At 41.4% G+C, this 22,402-nt stretch overlaps 1 protein-coding gene across 5 annotated transcripts in view; it reads right to left on the bottom strand.

The window, feature by feature from the left end:
* Positions 1–3,564: 3,564 nt before the first annotated feature.
* Positions 3,565–22,402, bottom strand: part of LOC141508302 (butyrophilin-like protein 2) — a 33,253-nt gene continuing 14,415 nt past the window's right edge. The window contains exons 4-9 of one of the 5 annotated variants that reach the window (XM_074216789.1): positions 18,559–18,912; positions 17,246–17,357; positions 12,973–15,638; positions 10,842–10,959; positions 8,468–10,114; positions 3,565–3,982 (exon numbers count right to left, since the gene is read on the bottom strand). In XM_074216789.1, the coding sequence (XP_074072890.1) occupies positions 15,617–15,638; positions 17,246–17,357; positions 18,559–18,912 (488 nt within the window). In that variant the 3' untranslated portion in view covers positions 3,565–3,982; positions 8,468–10,114; positions 10,842–10,959; positions 12,973–15,616. Of the gene's footprint in view, positions 3,983–8,467; positions 10,960–12,972; positions 15,639–17,245; positions 17,358–18,558; positions 18,913–22,402 lie in introns of all 5 variants that reach the window. The other 4 variants (XM_074216791.1, XM_074216790.1, XM_074216788.1 and 1 more) reach the window with 4 other exon arrangements.

Genomic DNA, 22,402 nt, shown 5'->3' on the forward strand with positions numbered 1-22,402 from the left:
GTCCATAGAGAATTCTGGAATCCTTAGAAAGAGAGAGGGGCTGACCCCAGCCTCCAATGAAGGAGAGGCCTGGCCTGATCTGATCTGTGGGAGGCTTCTGGTCTCCCCAAAATGAGGTTTGATTGGAGTGGCCATTCCAGGATATGTGTGTGTAAGTGGGCAGGGGCAGGGTCCTGGCACAGAGCTGGTACTGGTTGTATCTCCCTCAGGAGAAGACTATGGATAACTGGCCCATGATGATGATGAACTGAGAGAAGGTATGCCTCCCTGAGCTACAGATCAGCTTCATGGTGCCCATCGCCATGCCAATCCACAAGTGAGTGTGTAGGGCAACTTCACTGTCCTGTGCCAGGATTAGTGGGAGGATTGGGAGGTGGTAGCACAATTGGATTTAATTCAACAAACCTCAATAACATGTTTAGTGTGTTCTGAACTATGATGATGGGGAGGAAGGGAGAGATGGAGGGAGACAGAGAAAGAGAGAGGGAAAGAAAGACAGAGAGATGAAAGGAGAGACAAAGAGAAAGTTGTTCCTATACTTGGGGAGCTCAGTTTAATATTGGGGAGTTGGGAAAAGGAGATAATTGTACACATAATTGTAATACCAGGCAGGAAAGTTTGAAAGAATAGAAGTCTGACTGTAGGGAGCAAAGATCACTTTTTTTTTTAGGGATAGTGGTGATCAGGGAAGTTTTTGGAGATCACACAGGTCACTTTTAACCTGAGTCTTGAAGATGGGAGAGATTTCAATATGTGGTGTTGGTGGAGGGGAGGGTATTCCAGGCATGGGTATATCACATGAGCAAAGAGGGGCTAGAAACATTGAGATATGTTCAGGAAAGGGCCAATCAGTCATTTCTCCTTGAACAGATGGAATATATGATGAGGAGATTGGTTGGAAGGAGGAGATGAGGTTGGGATCAGCCTAGAGGGCCATGACTGAAAGTCTGGATGGAGAGTGTGGAACAGTGGAGACAGGATAGCATTTGGAGTCAGAAGACCTGGATTCAAGTCTTGATTCTGTTTACTACCAGTGTGACATTGGTCAAAGCATTGGACCTCTCTAGACCTGCTTCTCATACACAAAATGAAAAAGTATTGGAGCAGATATACTTTGAACTCTCCCCCAACTCTAAGTGCAGAATTTGAAGGGCTCTCTCTCTCCCATGGGCAGTGGGAATGGTGGGTCATGAATGAGGTGACTGAGCAGCACAGGCCATAGGGGCCTGCTGCTTTTGTCTTGGCAGGGGGAGCTGACACTAGGCTGCACAGGGGCCTATGGGATTAGAGAGGAGGGGATGGTATATAGATGTTGGGGAAGGAGGTCAGAGAAAGAAGTTTGAAAGGATGAGTCAAAGTGGAGTGATGCAGAATGGGTTGTCAGGAGGAAACAAGTTTGGGAGTGGGTGCAGGTGTGGAACATATGTTTTAAATGCTGCCCTCCCTCTGCAGCTGGGTGGCCTCTGCTGTGTTCTCTTGAACCTTGCTGAACCTTGGTTCCTTTAGTCTCCAGGGACCTTGCCCACCTACCCCTGCCCCTCCCTCTCCCCTTTCCCACAGGTTGCTGCAGGAGTTGTTCCCCAGGGCTGCAGAACTCTATTGCCTCCAACCAGAAACAATGGACCACGGGGTCCCATAAGTTCACCATTCAAGGTCTGCCCAGTTACCACTCCCTGAACTTCCTGGATGAGGAATATGACATTCAGGAGCCAGGTGAAGATGGTAACAAGGACAATGGGTGCTGCAAGCTGGACACAGAAGAGAGATTCTCCTCTTCCCTCTGGGGGCAAGAAAGGGAGGAGCAAGAGAAAGGACATTCTGCCTCCAGATGCCTTCCCCTCTGCCCCAAGGAGCTGTGGAGGCCTTCAGGGGTGACAGCATCAGCCCTTGGTATCCCTCTCTTTAGGGGTGTCTGGGATACTAGTCCCTCTGGCTGGAAAGCTGTACCGTACCCTTGCCTCAGATTCATCCCCCAATCCACCTAATCCCCCTGGCAATCTAAGGGATTTCTCCAAAGTTACCTGATCAGCTCTAGTAGCCTGGGTCTCCTCTTGGATCTCTGGGGATTTGACATGGAGGCCTGGGGTCATTATAACCTAGCAAGGGTTGAGTGAGCCATGGTGGAGGAGTGAGACGCAAGGAAAAGAGGAGGAATGATTTATGATTGACTTGGGAGGACATAGGTAAAAATCAAGCGGCCAGAGCTGGTTCTCCAGTCCAACCCCTTTATTTGATAGAAGAGGAAACAGATTTTCAGAGTGGGAAAGGGGCTTGTGTCAAGTCACAATAGTGGTGAAATGGCAGAATTAAGATTTGAACCCAGGTCCTTTGTTCTTTCCACTGCTCCATGCTCTGTCCCATATGTGGGATAAGATTCACATGTTTGCTACAAGGGCTTAGTTCTCTGGGGTTACCAAGTCCTTTCTGCACCACCTTCCTATGAGGCAGGTCCAGGACCTCTTCCTAAGTCCTTCCTAAAGAAGGCTCTGAACACAGCTCCCTCCTGACTCTGAGGCTATCCCTCTTTCCAGGGCCCCAAACTCCCTCTTGTATCATAGGGTCCCAGAACTCCTCCTTCACCCATCCTGAGGCTGCTCAGTGAGGCAGCTCTCTGACCCTATTTCCCAGCCCAGAGTCAGGGCAGACGTCACTCCTTAAGTAGAAGGCTGACACCTCCTCCCTCCCATTCAGAGCAGAGCAGGCCCATTCCCCAGGGGACCAGGGAAAACAAAGAAGGCAAATTAGCATGATGGAGAGTGGGGTGGAGGTTAGAGGGGTCCTCCTTCTGCTCTGCTCTCCCTCCAAAGGGCATCAGGCTGGGTAGTGACCAGAGAGACAGCATGATTTCTCATAATGGAAGGGCATGTGTGAAATGGGAAGTGGAGTGACCTGGGTCCTGGGTGGTTTCTGTCTCTGACTGGCTGGGCATCCTGACCCTCTGGGTATTTTATAGGATTGTGGGATCATAGATTTAGAGGGAAATTTTCTTGTCTATAAAATGGGGTAGTATTGATGGGAAGAGGGTGGACCTGAGGATTTCTAACGTTCTATGGCTCTAAGGAGACCCAGGAGTGAGGTTTTGGGCCTTGTACAGCTTTCCCAGAGATAGCTACTGATCCTGGTAGATCCCAGGCCCCAGGCCCCATCCCCCTCACAAGAGGAGTTCTTAGACTTCTGAGTGCAGGCCCTGACCAGTGAGCAGAAACCCCGTACCCTCTGTCCTTCCCCACTGTTATCCTCCAGACAAATCATTAGCTTCTCAGGCCCGGGATCTCCGTCCTTTTTTTTTTTTTTTAGTTTGTTTTTTTTTTGCAAGGCAAACGGGGTTAAGTGGCTTGCACAAGGCCACACAGGTAGGTAATTATTAAGTGTCTGAGACCAGATTTGAACCCAGGTACTCCTGACTCCAAGGCCGGTGCTTTATCCACTACGCCACCTAGCCGCCCCTCCATCCTTTTCTTTTTCTTTTTTCTTTTTTTTTTTAAAGCAATAGAATGTTTATTAAAGATATTATTTGAGTTTTACAGTTTTCCCCCAATCTTGCTTCCCTCCCCCCACCCCCACCCCACAGATAGCACTCTGTCAGTCTTTACTTTGTTTCTATGTTGTACCTCGATCCAAATTGGGTGTGATGAGAGACAAATCATATCCTTAAAGAGAACAGTATTCTCAGAGGTAACCAGATCAAACCGTAAGACATCTGGGTTTTTGTTTTTTTTTTTCCGAATTAAAGGGAATAGTCCTTGTACTTTGTTCAAACTCCACAGCTCCTTATCTGGATACAGATGGTATTCTCCTTTGCAGACAGCCAAAAACTGTTCCCAATTGTTCCACTGATGGAATGAGCAAGTCCTTCAAGGTTGAACATCACTCCCATGTTGCTGTTAGGGTGTACAGTGTTTTTCTGGTTCTGCTCATCTCACTCAGCATCAGTTCATGCACATCCCTCCAGGTTTCCCTGAAATTCCATCCCTCCTGATTTCTAATAGAACAATAGTATTCCATGACATGCATATACCACAGTTTGCTAAACCATTCCCCAATTGAAGGACATTTACTGGATTTCCAATTCTTTGCCTCCACAAACAGGGCTGCTATAAATATTTTTGTACAAGTAATGTTTTTACCCTTTTTCCTCATCTCTTCAGGGTATAGACCCAGTAGTGGTATTGCTGGGTCAAAGGGTATGCACATTTTTGTTGCCCTTTGGGCATAGTTCCAAATAGCTCTCCAGAAGGGTTGGATGAGTTCACAGCTCCACCAACAGTGTAATAGTGTCCCAGATTTCCCACATCCCTTCCAACAATGATCATTATCCTTTCTGGTCATACTGGCCAATCTGAGAGGTGTGAGGTGGTACCTCAATGAAGCTTTAATTTGCATTTCTCTAATAATTAATGATTTAGAGCATTTTTTCATATGGCTATGGATTGCTTTGATCTCCTCATCTGTAAATTGCCTTTGCATATCCTTTGACCATTTGTCAATTGGGGAATGGCTTTTTGTTTTAAAAAATATGACTCAGTTCTCTGTATATTTTAGAAATGAGTCCTTTGTCAGAATCATTAGTTGTAAAGATTGTTTCCCAATTTACTACTTTTCTTTTGATCTTGATTACATTGGTTTTATCTGTGCAGAAACTTTTTAATTTAATGTAATCGAAATCATCTAATTGATTTTTAGTGATGTTCTCCAACTCTTCCTTAGTCATAAACTGTTCCTCTTTCCATAGATCTGACAGGTAGACCAGTCCTTGATCTTCTAATTTGCTTATAGTATTGTTTTTTATGTCTGTGTCCTGTAACCATTTGGATCTTATCTTGGTAAAGGGTGTGAGGTGTTGGTCTAACCTAAGTTTCTTCCATACTAACTTCTAATTATCCCAGCAGTTTTTATCAAAGAGGGAGTTTTTATCCCAGTGGCCTGACTCTTTGGGTTTCTCAAACAGCACATTACTATAATCCTCTCCTGCTTTTTCACCTAGTATTCCACTGGTCCACCACTCTATTTCTTAGCCAATACCAAACAGTTTTGATGACTGATGCTTTATAGTATAATTTTAGATCAGGTAGTGCTAAGCCACCTTCGTTTGCATTTTTTTTCATTAAGCTCCTGGAAATTCTTGACTTTTTATTTCTCCATATGAATTTACTTACAATTTTTTCAAGCTCATTAAAGTAATTTTTTGGAATTTTGATTGGTAGGGCACTAAACAGATAGTTTAGTTTTGGTAGAATTGTCATTTTTATTATATTAGCTCTACCTATCCATGAGCAGTTGATATTTGCCCAGTTATTTAAATCTGATTTAATTTGTGTGAGAAGTGTTTTATAATTGTTTTCAAAAAGATTCTGAGTCTGTCTTGGCAAATAGACTCCCAAGTATTTTACATTGTCTGAGGTTACTTTGAATGGAATTTCTCTTTCCAGCTCTTCCTGCTGTTTCTTGCTAGTCATGTATAGGAAAGTTGAGGATTTATGGGGGTCTATTTTATAACCTGCAACTTTGCTAAAATTGTTAATTGTTTCCAGTAGTTTTTTAGATGATTTCTTGGGATTCTCTAGGTAGACCATCATGCCATCTGCGAATAGTGAGAGTTTTGTCTCTTCCTTCCCAATTCTAATTCCTTTAATTTCTTTTTCTTCTCTAATTGCTGATGCTAACATTTCTAAAACAATATTGAATAGTAGTGGTAATAATGGGCACCCTTGTTTAACCCCTGATCTTACTGGGAATGCCTCTAGCCTCTCCCCATTGAGTATAATGCTTGTTGATGTTTTCAGATAGATACTGCTTATTATTTTAAGGAACAGTCCATTTATTCCTACACTCTCTAGTGTTTTTAATAGGAATGGATGCTGTATTTTGTCAAAAGCTTTTTCAGCATCTATTGATATGATCATATGGTTTCTGATAGGTTTGTTATTGATATAATTGAGTATACTAACAGTTTTCCTAATATTGAACCAACCCTGTATTCCTGGAATAAATCCTACTTGATCATAATGTATTATCCTAGTGATGACTTGTTGTAGTCATTTTGCTAAGATTTTATTTAGGATTTTTGCATCTATATTCATCACGGAAATAGGTCTATAATTTTCTTTCTCTGTTTTAACTCTTCCTGGTTTAGGTAACAGTACCATATTGGTTTCATAGAAAGAGTTAGGCAGAGTTCCATCTTTCCCTATTTTTCCAAAGAGTTTATATAGGATTGGAACCAATTGTTCCTTAAATGTTTGGTAGAATTCACTTGTGAATCCATCAGGCCCTGGAGATTTTTTTTTAGAGAGTTCACTAATGGCTTGTTGAATTTCTTTTTCTGAGATAGGGTTGTTCAGGTATTTAATCTCTTCTTCATTTAACCTGGGCAACTTATATTTTTGTAAAAATATTCATCCATTTCACTCAGATTATCAAATTTATTGGCATAAAGTTTGGCAAAATAATTTCAAATTATTACTTTAATTTCCTCCTCATTGGTGGTGAGTTCACCTTTTTCATTTATAATACTAGAAATTTGGTTTTCTTCTTTCTTTTTTTAATCAAATTGACCAGAGGTTTATCAATTTTATTGGTTTTTTTCATAATACCAACTTTTGGTTTTATTTATTAATTCAATAGTTTTTTCACTTTCGATTTTATTAATTTCTCCTTTAATTTTTAAAATTTTTAATTTGGTATTTGATTGGGGATTTTTGATTTGTTCTTTCTCTAATTTTTTTAGTTGCATGTTTAGTTCATTGATTTCCTCTTTCTCCAATTTATTCATATAAGCATTTAGAGCTATAATATATCCCCTGAGAGTCGCTTTGAATGAATCCCATAGGTTTGGGTACGTTGTTTCATTATTATCATTATCTAGGATAAAATGGTTAATTCTTTCTATAATTTGTTTTTTGGTCCACTCATTTTTTAAGATGAGGTTATTCAGTTTCCAATTTGTTCTGGGTCTATACCTCCTTGGCCCAGTATTGCATATGACTTTTATTGCATTGTGATCTGAGAAAGATATATTCACCATTTCTGCCTTTCTGCAGTAGATCATTAGGTTTTTATGTCCTAGTACATGGTCAATTTTTGTATAAGTTCCATGTACTGCAGAGACAAAGGTATATTCCTTCCTATCCCCATTCAGTTTCCTCCATAAGTCTACCATATCTAATTTTTCTAACAATCTATTTACCTCCTTAACTTCTTTCTTGTTTATTTTATGATTTGATTTATCTAGATTTGAGAGTGGGAGGTTGAGGTCTCCCACTAGTAGAGTTTTGCTATTTATGTCTTCTTGTAGTTCTTTCAGCTTCTCCTCTAAGAATTTGGGTGCTGTCCCACTGGATGCATATATATTCAGTATTGAAATGACTTTATTGTCTATGGTACCTTTTAGGAGGATAGTTTCCTTCCTTATCTCTTTTAACACTATCTATTTTTGCTGCTGCTTTGTCTGAGATAAGGGATTGCTACCCCTGCTTTTTTTACTTCAGCTGAAGCAAACTATATTTTGCTCCAACCTTTTACCTTTACTCTATATGTATCTCTCTGCTTCAAATGAGTTTCTTGTAAGCAGCATATTGTAGGATTCTGGTTTTTAATCCACTCTGCTATTTGCTTACGTTTTAAGGGAGAGTTCATCCCATTCACATTCAAGGTTATGATTACTAATTCTTTATTGCCCTCTGTGCTATCTTCCCTCTGTTTGTATTTTTCCCCCTTTCTCCCCCCTTTATCCATATTCCCCAGTATTTTGTTTTTGAATACCACCCACTTCAGTGTGTTTGTGCTCCTATATCACACCCTCCCCTTTCTTTCCCCTTTCCCTGTTCCCTTCCCTTCCTTTTGTTATTTCCCCTTATTTCCTCCACTCTCCTTCCCTTTCTCTGTCCCCCCTCCCCTTTTCCCCTTTTAGTTCTTGAAAGGTTAGATGTTTTATAAGTTAACTGAGTATGTGTAGGTTGACTTTAAGCCAAGTCTGATGAGAAGAAGATTCAGGTGTTTCTCCTCTACTCCCTTCTTCCCCTCTATTACCATAGGTTTTTTTGTACCTCTTAGTGTAATGAGATTTGTCCCATTCAATCCCCTCCCTCCTTCCATCTCTTTCCTGTCCCCCTTTTTAGGGAGGTAGTGTATTTTTTTAGATCATTCTATCTAAGTCATAGAAAATTCTGAGTATCTGTCCCTTCTAGTTCAGTATATTCTGTTGAATAGAGTCAAAATTCCTGAGAGTTATTAGAGTCTTTCTCCCCAGTGGAGTTAAAGCCAGTTATATCCCATTAGATATCAGTCTCATGGATAGGTCATGGATGTCCATCATTTCTGGCTAGGTATATTCTCTCTGTTAGAGTTACATTTCTCAGGATTTATGAGAGTCTCTACCCCCCCCCCCCCCCCATCCTGGGATATAGCCAGTTTCAACTTGCTGGATTGCATTTTTTTCCTTTTACCTACCCCCCCCCTTTTTTTTTACCTTTTCATGTGTCTCTTGAACCTCCTGTTTGATATCCAAATTTTCTGTTTAGCTCTGGTCTTTTCATCACAAATTTTTGGAATTCTTCCATTTTGTTAAATGTCCATCTTTTTCCCTGGAAGAGAAGGCTCAGCTTTGCAAAATACCCTGAAAGACAATACAATGTTTTGTTGTCTATGTCCTTTTGGCAAATGGAGAAAGGAGGGCCAAGGGGGATGATTCCAGATAATTTTAGAACCTGAGCACACAAGTTACACCATAGCATTCCTGCAAATAAAACTATCGGGTGGCCATAAACAGATTTGATAATCTCTATTATCATTCAAAGAATCTTTTAGGAAGTTACCATTTTAAGAAAAGCTTTGCAATTACCTATCTGCCCTCCAAAACAGGCAGAAAAACAAAATGAAGAAAATGGTAATAAGTAAAAACACAAATATATTTGCAAATAAGTAAAATTGCAAAATGCAGATTTTTTCAAGTAGAATCCTCACTTACAAATTGGTTAAGTGACTTCAACATTACAAAAACCAACCTAAAATGGAGTTTGATAGATTTTTGTCAATTCTTGTTTAATATGTTCATGAAAGATTTACATGCTTCAGCAATGAAATCTCCATTCATATGAGGAGAGACCTTATTAGCACTCCACTGAAAGATTAAGAACACGTTACTAATCCTGACCGAGAGAGAGAGAGAAATGTTGCCATGGTCTCTGGAAAGATGATTTAAGTGTTGCCTCAGTTTCAGTTTTTTATTACAGGATTTAATGCTTAATCAAAACATGTTGAAGATCTGTGAAATGCTATATAAGTTTGTTTTTATAAAGATAAAATTTCCTCTTCAAGCCAACCTGCCTTCTGCAAAGCCATAGTCCTTCACATCTCAGGATTTTCCACCTGGAAAAATTTGTTAATGACTTCTCAATGTTCATTGCATATCTTCTCATTTGTGGTCCTCTCAGAGCTGATTACTCTTCTTCCCCCCTGTTCTAATTAATTCTTCCTTGCCCAAAGCTCCCTGATCATTTATAAAAGTGGAAGTTTCACTAAATCATGTCCTAGCCCATTTCTTATTTTAAATTTTACAATTTTGGAATATTTTTGAAAGAGAGCTCCTAGGAAAGACTTCTCTCATGCCACCATCTTGACTCCACCTCCCGATCCTGACCAATTTTAACAACCCAGAGAGCTCCAATTATTTTGTCTTTTCAGTGACCCTCAAATTCTATCTTCAATTAGTGACCCCAAAAATCCCAGTGGCAACAGAAGGGAGCCCAAAAGAAGGGGATTTTTATGGGTGTTGCTCTATAGTTGTGCTGACTCACCTTCCTCTTCCTGTATCCAGGATGTGCAGTGAGGGGGAGGCAGTTGAGATAGAGCTGAGTCTCATCTCTAATTGGGAAGGATTGAGCCATACCTGCTGCAAGTATATGCCATACTCAACTCTTCCCAATCAGAGTTGAGACTCACAGTTCTGCCTCACCTGTCACTCCCTCACCACATGTTCCTGCCTGTACCACTAAAGGAGAGAGAGGTACCCTAGCTGACAGTCTTTGGGAAAAGCTGGAAGTCTTCAGGAGAGTCAGGTGGGTCATTGTTGCTTCTCTGTTCTGCTCCTGAAATTGGCCACTTTGAAATATCTCCGCTGCCAATGAAACAAAATCAATTGTTTTATCAGGGTTAGCAATATTTTGACAAGGAAAATGAAATACCTTTTTAAATGAAAAAAGGAGAAATAAAAACATTTAAAATAATGTATATTTTTTTACAATAATGGAGCATTTTTTAAATAAATATAACTGATTTTATTAAAGGATAAGGGAATTGGTTAGAATTTTATCAGCCTAGGAAATTCTGGAAGAACTTTCAATAGCAATGCTCATTTGTACCTCCTCTCCAACCTCTAGACTTAGGAAGCAATGAGAAGTAGGTCCAGAGTCATCACATCAGGATGTGAGAAAACAAGAATCAAAGAGTTCCATAATACCCAAATTATAGAGGAGATAAAAACAAATGATACAAACTACAAAGATGTTAAGGAAACACATTTAAAATAGAAATAAAATGTTTTTTTTAAAACATAAAGGGGCAGCAAGGTGGCACAGTGGATAGAGCACCAGTCTTGGAGTCAGGAGGATCTGAGTTCAAATCCAGCCTCAGACATTTAATAAATACCCAGCTGTGTGACCTTGAGCAAGTCATTTAACCCCATTGCCTTGCAAAAATTAAAACAAAGCAAAACAAATATGAACTAAATTGGAAAGACCAAATTCAAATGGACAAATACAAATCTTCCTGTCAGAGGAGGAGGGGTAAAATGCTCAACAACTGAAGGGATACAGCACTTGACAACAGGTGACACTGAGGGGTACCTGCTGCTTTCAGGAGATGACTCTTGGGAGAAGGCTCAGGTATCCCCCTTCAGTCTCAGGCCTCAGATTACCAGGGGCAGCAGCATGGGAGGAGGCTGCCTCATCCAGGATAGAGGACCTGGAGACAGGGAGGCAGTGACAGGGACAGGCTTGTTAGGAGGCTGGAGAAAGAAGCAGGCATCTGGGATCAGGCTACTTCAGTGAGTAGTCAAATGTGATATATAAGAAGTCTTTGAGACTTAGTTTCTGGTTAATCGTTTAATTAATTGAGCCTAGCAAATAAAAAGAGTGCCACTTGTTTTTCTCTGGTAAACCAAAGACCCATTCTGGAGGCCTCTTGACCCTTTGAAATGCTTTCCAAGAGGTAGCAATCAACACTGATTGTTTAACAATATTATAATGAGAAGTGGGTCTATTCTGATGAGGGGATATGACATTAATTCTGTCACTCATGGTGAAAGAGGGATTCATGTAGTACATTCCCAGTACATTCCTGGAAAATCTATACAAAAGATCTACCTCACAACTTTCAACTTCTCTGAGAACATGATGGACTTGAATTCACATAAATTAGATTCTCTTTGTAAGGCTTTTCTAGGTGGGTGGGGTAACTATTCCCCCCAGGTACAGTAGGATAAACATTTGGAACATCTTCAGGAATGTCATCCATAAAGAAGTACCTACAGGAAGTTTTTTTTTTTCCTGAATAAGGAAAAGAATCTCAATCTCAATTTAAAATTAGTTGTTAATATGAGAAAGAAAGAAATCATTTCTCTCACAAGGGAGACCTAGATGAGGGAAAGTCTAAACCACAGCTAGAAATAATTAATTAATGTTGTTTATTCAACTCAAAATGACCAAATTCATTGAGCCAGCCTATAGGAGGGCAGACCTGGAGAGGGACTGTGTCTTAGTGACTAAGAGCTTAATGGGAGGTTGAGGTCTCCTACTAGTAGAGTTTTGCTGTCTATGTCTTCCTGTAATTCTTTCAGCTTCTCCTCTAAGAATTTGGGTGCTGTCCCACTGGGTGCATATATATTCAATATTGAAATGACTTTATTGTCTATGGTACCTTTTAGGAGGATAAAGTTTCCTTCCTTATCTCTTTTAACATCTATTTTTGCTGCTGCTCTGTCTGAGATAAGGATTGCTACCCGTGCTTTTTTTACTTCAGCTGAAGCAAAATATATTTTGCTCCAACCTTTTACCTTTACTCTATATGTATCTCTCTGCTTCAAATGAGTTTCTTGTAAACAGCATATTGTAGGATTCTGGTTTTTAATCCACTCTGCTATTTGCTTACGTTTTAAGGGAGAGTTCATCCCATTCACATTCAAGGTTATGATTACTAATTCTTTATTGCCCTCTGTGCTATCTTCCCTCTGTTTGTATTTTCCCCCCTTTCCCCCCCTTTTATCCATATTCCCCAGTATTTTGTTTTTGAATACCACCCCCTTCAGTGTGTTTGCCCTCCTATATCACTCCCTCCCCTTTCTTTCCCCTTTCCCTGTTCCCTTCCCTTACTTTTGTTATTTCTCCTTATTTCCTCCACTCCCCTTCTCTTTCTCTGTCCCCCCTCCCCTTTTCCCCTTTTTCTTCTTGAAAGGTTAGATGTTTTATAAGTTAACTGAGTATGTGTAGGTTGACTTTAAGCCAAGTCTGATGAGAAGAAGATTCAGGTGTTTCTCTTCTACTCCCTTCTTCCCCTCTATTACCATGGGTTTTTTGTACCTCTTAGTGTAATGAGATTTGTCCCATTCAATCCCCTCCCTCCTCCCGTCAGTGTATTTTATTTAGATCATTCTATCTAAGTCATAGAAAATTCTGAGTGTCTGACCCTTCTAGTTCAGTATATTTTGTTGAATAGAGTTCAAATTCCTGAGAGTTATTAGAGTCTTTCTCCCGGGTGGAGTTAAAGCCAGTTCCATCCCATTAGATATCAGTCTCATGGATAGGTCATGGATGTCCAGCATTTCTGGCTAGGTATATTCTCTCTGTTAGAGTTACATTTCTCAGGATTCTTAGGATTTATGAGAGTCTCGACCCCCCCCCCCCCCATGCTGGGATATAGCCAGTTTCAACTTGCTGGATTGCATTTTTTTCCCTTTTACTGCCCCCCCCCCTTTTTTACCTTTTCATGTGTCTCTTGAACCTCCTGTTTGATATCCAAATTTTCTGTTTAGCTCTGGTCTTTTCAACAGAAATTTTTGGAATTCTTCCATTTCATTAAATGTCCATCTTTTTCCCTGGAAGAGAAGGCTCAGCTTTGCAGGAAAGTAGATTCTTGGCTGCATTCCAAGCTCCCGTGCTCTTTGAAATATCTTGTTCCAGGCCCTTCGATCCCTTAAAGTTGATGCATCCAGGTCCTGCATGATCCTTACTGTGGCTCCTTGATATTTAAATTGTTTCTTTCTGGCTGCTTACAGGATTTTCTCTTTTTATCTGATAGTTCTGCAGTTTGGCCACAATATTCCTTGGTGTTTTCCTTTTAGGATCTTTTTCTGGTGGGGATCGATGTACTCTTTCAATAACTACTTTGCCCTCCAATTCCATGATGTCAGGGCAGTTTTCCATCACTAGATTCTGTAATATTAAGTCCAAGTTTTTTTTCTCTTCAATGTTTTCAGGAAGTCCTATAATTTTCAGGTTTCCCCTCCTCGATCTATTCTCGAGGTCAGTGGTTTTGTTGATGAGGTATTTCACATTTGCTTCTATTTTTTCTATTTTTTGATTTTGTTTAACTTACTCTTGCTGTCTCATGGAGTCATTAGTTTCTGTAGACTCCATTATTTTTTGGGGGGAGGAGTTTTCTTCATTAACCTTTTCCAATTGGTCAATCCTACTTTTGAAAGAGCTTTCCATTTGACCAATTGAGGTTTTGAGAGAATTAATTTCTTTTTGCATTTGCTCATTTGAGGATCTGAGAGAATTATTCTCATTTTGCAAGATATTAATTGTCTCCCCCAAATTTTCCAGTTGATTTTTAAACTCCTTCCTTATTTCTTCAAGGAAGTCTTTCTGTGCTGGAGACCAGATTGTATTCTCCTCAGAGGTTCCAGGTCTCTCTGGGTTGGGGTCTTTCTCTTCCAGGAATTTTTCTATGGATCTACCTTTCTGTTGACCCTTCTTCATTATGCTAAGACCTTGAGTTGGGTGGGGCTGGTTCACCTGGGCTTGGGATCTCTAAAGGCTTTACTGAGTGCAATTTCTCTGGCTGGCCAGGAGCTGGTTGCCCTCTCTGGAGTGTCTGTGACCTTGGTTGGAGGCCTTCTTCCCTTTGCTTGAGGGAGGGAATTGGAGCTATTGAATTCTTTTGCCTTCAATCAATGGTGGGCTTTACCCTGGCCTGAGGTCATTCCTCAGCTGGGCTGGTTGTTTTGCTCACACACCTGGGCCTGAGGCAGAAGTAATTTGCATTTGTTTGGGAGGAGACCTCAGTGCAATGGAGGCGTGGACTCAGAGTTTCTCAGACCTGAGGAGCCCAGGGATGGTGTCTGCAGCTCTCCTGAACCAGACCTCTCCCCGCAGCCCCTTCCCCAAGCAACAGGGGGACAGCCCCAACACCAGCACCTCTGCTTCCCCATGGACCCAAGCCCCCTTCGTCCAGCCCCACCACTGATCCAGCAGGTCTGGCTCTGGGACCCTCAGACTCCCGGTTCCGATTCAGCTGTTGGTCTGGCTGGTCTTCCCTGGGAGCTCAGACTCACCTGCGGGTACTCAGCCAAGGCTGCTGCAGGAGATGAATCCTGAGGTAGATTTTCCTCTCCTGGCTTTTCTTTCTGGATTTCCTGGTTCGGATTTCTTTTAAGAGGTTTGTTTCATGTGATAGATGGGGAAGAGATCAGGAGACTTTAGAACTGTACCTGTCTTCTCTCCGCCATCTTGGCCCCGCCATGAAATTTTCTTTCTAACTCTGCCCCAGTCCTCAGTGAATTCCATTTTAATACATTTTCATGATATAATAAAAAACTCACTGAAGAATTCTTTGAAATACCTATGAAACTGGACTAATTATGCTACAAAAATACTTTACTTTCTGAAGCTCAAAAGACTCTCTCTCATGTATAGAAGCATTTGAGACATCCAAGAGATGACAAAATGCACTCCAGCTACTGAGGTCTAGGAAGAACCTCAAGCCTGGACCCCCTGTGTAATTCCGGCGTTTCATCATTTGTCTGTTGCCACAGGACTTTGGAGTAGGTGGGTACAAAAATAAAGGGATAAGGGAGATATCTTTTGACCCAGACATATACTGGAGGTAATCCAGGCAGAGTTGTCAAAGTTGTCAGCCTAACTTTGGCTTCCTGGGTCTTCAGAGTCCAGGGGAAAGATGCAAGTCAAGATGATACTGATGGCTCAGGATAAAGTGGATGACTGGGGATCTTCCAGGTCTAATCAAGATGCAAGAGTTCCACAATACCTGCCTCAGTCACCTTCATGGCCCTTGGAACAAATCATCTATAATACACAGACACTCCCTTTCCAAAATTCAGTCACTCATTTTGTTACATGTCTATGTCTCCATGACACATTTTGAGTTTTCTTCTCAAAGATACTTGAATGGTTTGCCATTTTCTTCTTCAAATTATTTATAGATGAGGAAACTGAGGCAAATAGAAAGAAGTGACTTGCCCAGAGTCACAGTCAGTAAGTGTCTGAGATCAGATTTGAATTCAAAAAGATGAGTTTTCCAGTAGCTCACAGGGAAGCTGGTGCTCCCCAGGAGAAAAAGGGAGAATCCCAGCCGGTACCTGCTCCTTTTTTCATCCTTCTCCTTAAGCTGAATCAATAATACTTCTATCAATAAAACAAAATCAATTGTTTTATAAGGGTTAGCAATTTTATAACATAAATTAAATACTTCTTAAATTAAAAACAAGAACAATTAAAGATTATTTTTTAAAATAATGGAATATATTAAATTCAATCTAATTTTTCTAAAGGATAAGGGAAGGCACATGGGATTTCATGGGCATTGGGAATTCTGGAGGGAGAACTTTCATTAGCAGTGCTGGTCAGTGCAAACTCTGTTACTCTAGTCTAACAGAACACTGAGAAGTAAGTAACTAGTCTGAGTTGACATGGGCAGGAAGTAGGAAAATAAAAATGAAAAAGGATTCATAAAAAACAAATTACAGAAAAGATTAAAAATAGATTATATAAACCAGTAAAATTGTAAGAAAATACATTTTAAAACAGAAAAAAAGTTTTTTTTCTAAACAATATAAATTGTCCAATATTTTTAGAGACTCTTTGCAACTCCAATTGGAGGTTTTTTGTCTACAGTACTGGAGTGCTTTGCCTTTTCCTCCTCTAACCCATTTTTGAGAAATGAAGTCAAGCAGGGATAAGTGACTTGCCCAGGGTCACTCAGCTAGTAAGAGTCTGAGGTAAGATTTGAACTCAGGAAGACTGCCTAGTTGCCCTTGAATTGAATTAAAAATATCAAATTCAAGTAAAATAAAATAACAATCATGATCATACTTTAGGGTAGAATGTCTGATGACAACTAACAGGACAAAATGTCAGGCAACAGCTGAGAAATCAGGGGAACCTAGGGTCCCTACAAGAGTTGCAAGTCAGGATCCTATTGACTTCTTGTGAGAAGCCCCAGCTATCATCCCTGAGAGACAGGACCTCAGCTTACAAGGGACAGGAGCATGGGAAGAGGGCTGCCTCATTCAAGACAGAGGAGATGGAGGCAATGACAGGGAGACTGTGGAGAGGGACTGGCACCTAGGCCCAGCCTGCTCGAATTAAGGGAGACTCAGAAGAGGGAAAGTCCAATCCAGAAACTAGAAGTCATTGATTAGCAATTTTTAGGCAAGGTGAAATAACTTAATTCCTAAAATCAGCTTGCTGGTAGGCAGACCTGGGAAAGGGAAAGGTTAAGGCTGAAGAGTGGCCAAGGGAGGATGGGCCAAGGGATTAAGGGAAAACAGGCCTGGACATTCAAGGATAGATTGGGCAGGTTCTAGAGACCAGGTCCACATTAAAGGATTCAAGGGAACAGTTCTGGGAACAGGCTGTCAGGTAAAGGGCAGTCCCAGTAATGCCCATCCCTCCCCCAAGACCTAGAAAGTAACCCAGGATCCCTGCAGGTCCTGAATGGGGGCATGGAGAGGATCAGGATTAGGAGAAAACATGGCTAAGATGTTTCTCCCAAGAGTCATCCCTATGACTCCCAAAGGAGAATCCATTTTGACACAGCCCATTCAGGACAGGGACCACTCATCCTGGGAAATCCCAGGTCCCCTCAGCCAGGGCCAGACAATGTGTTCAGATCTAAAGAAGGTGACCTAGACCAACACATCAAGGTTCCTCAGATGCCTCTCATAGCAAGAGTTACAGGATCCAGTGGGTAGTACAACATCAGAGGCCTAAGGGCAGGACCCTCCTCTTACCTCTGATTCTTTCTCTTTCTGCATAGGAGAAATGTCACCAAGAGACCAAGGACGACCAGGAATACAGCAGCAATTGTGATTATATGTGTCTTCTGAGATGTGGAGAAATTCCCTGAAAATAGGCCCCCAAACTCATTACTGTGGAAATCAGGGAAGGACAAACCCTGGACCCTGATCTCTGTGGCCCAGGGCAGCAAATAGTGGACCAGCACAAAGATTTGTATAGAGATGATTCTGTCATCATCTCCTCCACCAGCTTCTAAACATCCCACAAAACCAAGCTTCCCCAGGACTTCAAAGAACAGAATGGAAGAATTGAAAGAAAGTTCAGAGAGAATATAGCCCACATTTACAGAGGTCCAGAGTGCAGGGATGGGAAGAGGTTACATTGAGATAATGAGAGAGAGAGAGAGAGAGAGAGAGAGAGAGAGAGAGAGAGAGAGACAGGATTAGGTCCCACCTCTTCTAATTCCAGAGGATGTTACTCAAGTCTATTATGGATCTGGTTCTTCTGTCCACACTGATAAACTCTGTTTGGTTCTTATCTGAACAGCCAGGATTCCAGCAGCCCTAGGGTTAACCTTCCACTAAATTGTCACATTGATCCACTGACCTCCCTGGACCTTGGTTTGGTCACCCATAAAAGGAGGGGGTGGCAAGATGACACCGGAGACTAGAAATGGCCTTAGTCTTTAAAAAGCAAAACATTTTGTTTCAAATTTTGACTGTCACTCTGTGGCTAATTGAAATTTGACAGGTCACTGAGCTTCATTCTCTTCCCCTGTAAATAAAGGAAGGTTCTGATAACCTCTGAGGTCCCTTCTTGAAATGACTTTAATTCCAAAAAAGTCTCCATCAGCATCTCTCCCCCTTTTCAGTAACCTTCCCTCTCCCCAAGTCCTAAGTTCAGTGTTCCAATGTACTCATCAATACCATGGACAATAGAAGAAGGAGCCAAGATATTGGACAGTTATGGTGGGGCCAGATTGTGGATGACTCTTAGACAATAAGGAGCCATGGGCGTTTCTGAAGCAGGATCCACTCTGCCATCATTCCTACCCAGAGTGAGTTTATCCCTTTCTCAAAGCCTGTCATTTCACACACACAAACAGGATCTAAGGGACCTGTCAAATCTGAAGTGAGAAGAGCTCAGTCTGATTCCCAGCCCAAGCAACCCCAAAGTGAATGAACTTTTCTGAAGGCCCTTCCTCTCTGTATCACTTTTCTTAAATGAAGACATTTTGATTCTTTGAAATTACTTCCATTCCTAATAGGGAGGTTCAGAACAAAGCCATAAATCCTGAAAGACCTACCTGCTACCCACAGTCTAATGTATGCTTCATCATAATTCTCAGGTGACCGGACATAGCAAGTGTATGAACCAGAGTCAGAGACCTGGACTTGCTGGATCCTCAAGGTCACCTTTCCCTCAGTCATGTCATGTGTCTGGAGCTCCATTCTCCTCTGAAACACAGTCTCCTGGGATTCCTCCAGCTTCTCCCCATTGGGGAACCTGTGCACGAGGGTCTGGTTTCTGAACCACTTCACAGTCATGTTCTGCACATCGATCTTGGGGGAGAGTTCACAGGAGAGTATGACATCTTCCCCCTCCTTGGCCTGAATGGGCCGAACAGGACCAGTCACTGAGAATGCTCCTTTCTGGGGTTCTAGGGACAAAGTATAAGAAAATCAGAGGACAATGTAGACCAAAGATTCAGAGAATTTTTTGTGTAGTTGGGGCCCAGCAGATGATTTCTGAATCAGCTACTGCCCTGTCAAGGACTCACTTCTGGACAAACCACTTTCCTCCCAGAGATTCCCTTGTAGACAAAGCATACTCTGTCCTGACTCCTTTATTTGGTCAGAAAAGCAGGGAATCTCTTTGGATTCTGGAGGGTCAAGGATGGGGACAGGAAGGCACCAGGTGCCCCCAGTGACCTGAAGGAAGGCTCTGCAATACTCTGCTCTGCCACTGCCCAGAGATGACTTGTACGTAGAGAGGGAGCCCAGACTCCTGGTTTTTATCTGACCACTGTGATTACTGTCTAGTCAGTTGAGTTAGAAGTAGGGAGGGGACAGAGAGCCAGGGGAGGTCTCTAGGTGGAGGAGGGGTTCAGGTCCCTGGGGAATGGGGAGTGTGGTCATTAGGATAGATGAATAAATCTGCCTGGTGTCCTAGTCTGGATCTCCCCAGTTTGGCATTGGAAGGGGCCTGATCCACTCATTCTTGCCAAGGTTTTTATAGAAGAAAACTGAAAACTGACTATGACATTTGTTCCTAGAGGTATTGAGACTTTCATAGGACATTTGTAGAACTGAAATGAACAGAGACTCTGAGAGCTGAGAGACTTGGCTTCTGGACCTGGCTCTGCCACCATCCTCCTTTGTGACTGCAGGAAAGCCCTTCCCCTCTCTGTCAGAGAGATTCCTCTTGGTCACTGAAGCTGTGGTTCCATCATGTAGCCACAGCCCCACCCCCAAGCATTCTTCTTACCTTTCCCCATCTTACCCAGAGCACTGTGATTAAATCCACAGTAACCACTCCCTATGGGAAAAATGTGTCAATGAATTGGCAGCCTCTTGCTCCATTCCTTAAAATCCATAAACCACAGTTCCCTTCCCTGGCCAACATTCCTCTCTTCCTAATTTCTCTCAGGTTGGTTAGAACCACTCTGATGGTGAGCATTACCTCACTATTGTATTTATGTATCCAATATGCATTTAATAATTGGTTTTCTTTTCTTCCCTAATTATTCAGTTAGCTACCTGGTTAGGTGCTTCCTTCCTTCCTTTTTTATTCTTTCATTCTGTAGGCTTCAATTCCTACCTCTGTCAAAAGAGAAAGATTGAAAAAACTGTCCTCTAAGGTCCCTTCCAGTTTTAAATTGATGGTTGATTTCATAATCACTAAGCTGTCAGCTATATTGTGTATCCTTTCTCTTGGTTCAGTCTGGAGTTTTGAATGATACAGGATACCTTTCCAAGGTAATTTCCTTTGATGAGGATAGATGCTTCTGGCAAAACAGTCTATTCTTTATTACATTGAAGGCAATGTTTTTTTCAGAGAATTATTCTCTTTTTTCATTTGATCAATTCGAGTTTTAGAGAGTACTTTTGTTCAGTGGTTTTTTCTGTGCCTCCTTTTCTCTTTTCCCAATTCTGGTTTTCAGGGTGTTATTTCTTCTTTATAAAAAGCTGCTGATTCTTTCATAATAATATTCTTGCATCATTTCCATTTGTTTTTCCAATTTTTCCTCAACTTCTCTTATTTGATATTTAAAATTCTTTTTGGACTCTCCCAGAGATCGTTGTTGGGCTGATAGCCAATTAAATTTTTTTCAGGATTTGCTTTTAGAGTTTTTGACATTACTGTGTTTTGAGTCTGTCTTGATTTTCCCTATCATTGTTGTTTACTTATTTTTCCAGGATTTTTCTTTACTTTCACCTTGATGTTGAAGTTGGGCACTGCTCCTGGGGCAGAGTGTCTCCAGGTTCAGATTTTGTTCTACTGTTTTCAGAGCTAGCTATGGGGTCTGCATGTTTTCTGTGCTTCCAAGGTAGCATGACCTTCAATGTTTAATACCCATTCTGATCCTGGGCAAGGCCATATGCTGGTTCCCCCACCCAAGGTCCCCCATCACCTTTGCATGAACTTGGTTGTCTTTGCATGTGCCAGATACTCCCTCTAGGAATTAGACATTCTTGGAGGCTGAATCCTGGGAGTGTTGGCTACCCACGCAAAGGTTTAACATTTAATTAATTTCAGAACCTTGGCCATGAGTCTTCCCAGGTCATGCATGCACTCTTTTTTTTTTTCAGGAAAAGCATATTCGTTTAATTGCTGAATCTAGTTTTGTACTAATGGCACATCTACATACAACTGAATCCTTCTATAGATGTAGTACTAATGGTACATCTCTAGAACTGAACTCTCCAAGTGAATATACCACTGCTATTCACACACTAAGAACATGTCTGTAATCTTTCAATTCAACAGGTCTTCAAAGCAGGAACTTAGCAAGTCAGGAGATCCTATCTCCAACTGAACCCCTGCAGTGATGGGATGACCTTTACTCAGTCCTTAGACAATACACTGAAATGCCTTTCAACAAGTTAAAGGCAGTATTTAATGAAATCACGCACTCTTCACATGTGTACCCTTCATATATCCTGGTTAAGTGCCAAAAAAGCGCATATAAGCTTACTGGCAGTGTGCCACCTTTCTCTGGGACCTCTTAAAAGTTCCTAACATTGGCCAGCCCTCGGAGTTTCACCCATGGAAAAGACACTTTGCCTGGGGTGTTTCCCAATCGCGACTCTGAAGGCTGTCCCCAGACCCCATTCTATTGATTAACATACCAGCTTATAGCCCTCCCAGTCAGGGGGGAGGAATAGTGATGGCGATGGGAGGCGATATGAACCAGGGTCTGAGGACCTGGAGAGGCCAGGATTCATGGGATTTGTGCCCTTTGTAGAAATATCATTACATCTACACCACCAAACCTGTCTGAGCATCAATCTGTCTGTCTGTAGAATGGAGATAATACTACTATACTTGCATCACATTTATAAGTAGGAAGTAAATAATTGCTGCATTAATGACTATGATGTTTCAGACACTGTTCTATGAGAGTTACATGCCATTATTATCTCCTTTTTACATCTGAGGAAAGAGACAGACAATGTGCCCAGGGGTTACTTTTACTTCATTTGGTATTTCCAAGCCCTCCAGGGCTTGGCACTGTGCTAAGAAATATTTTCAAGTGATTATTTCTAAAGGAATTTGTCGACATTTAAGCATTCTAGACATGCTAGTGATGATGATGATGTTTCCTGGTAGTGGGATGCCTTCCTTCTTTGTCTTTTTTTTAAATACCCCCTCCCTCCTCTAAAGCCCATCTCAGCCGTCACAGCCCATTGAAAACCTTTCTGGTCCTTCATGTATAACAGTCCGCACTTTCCCACTTTACCTAGGACAGAGTGTCATACAAAACAGGTGGTTAATGTTTGAGTTAATCTATTTAGCATATACTATTGACCATTATACTTGTTTGTGCCTCTTTTTTCCTTATTGTAGATAAAGTCCCTTGAAGACGGTATCCTGGTTCAATGTAAACTTTATCTCTTCCTCACTGCTAAATACAGGGTCCTTAAAAC

This window comes from Macrotis lagotis, chromosome 1 (genome assembly GCF_037893015.1).
Source record: "Macrotis lagotis isolate mMagLag1 chromosome 1, bilby.v1.9.chrom.fasta, whole genome shotgun sequence".
NCBI classification, from domain to species: Eukaryota; Metazoa; Chordata; class Mammalia; order Peramelemorphia; family Peramelidae; genus Macrotis; species Macrotis lagotis.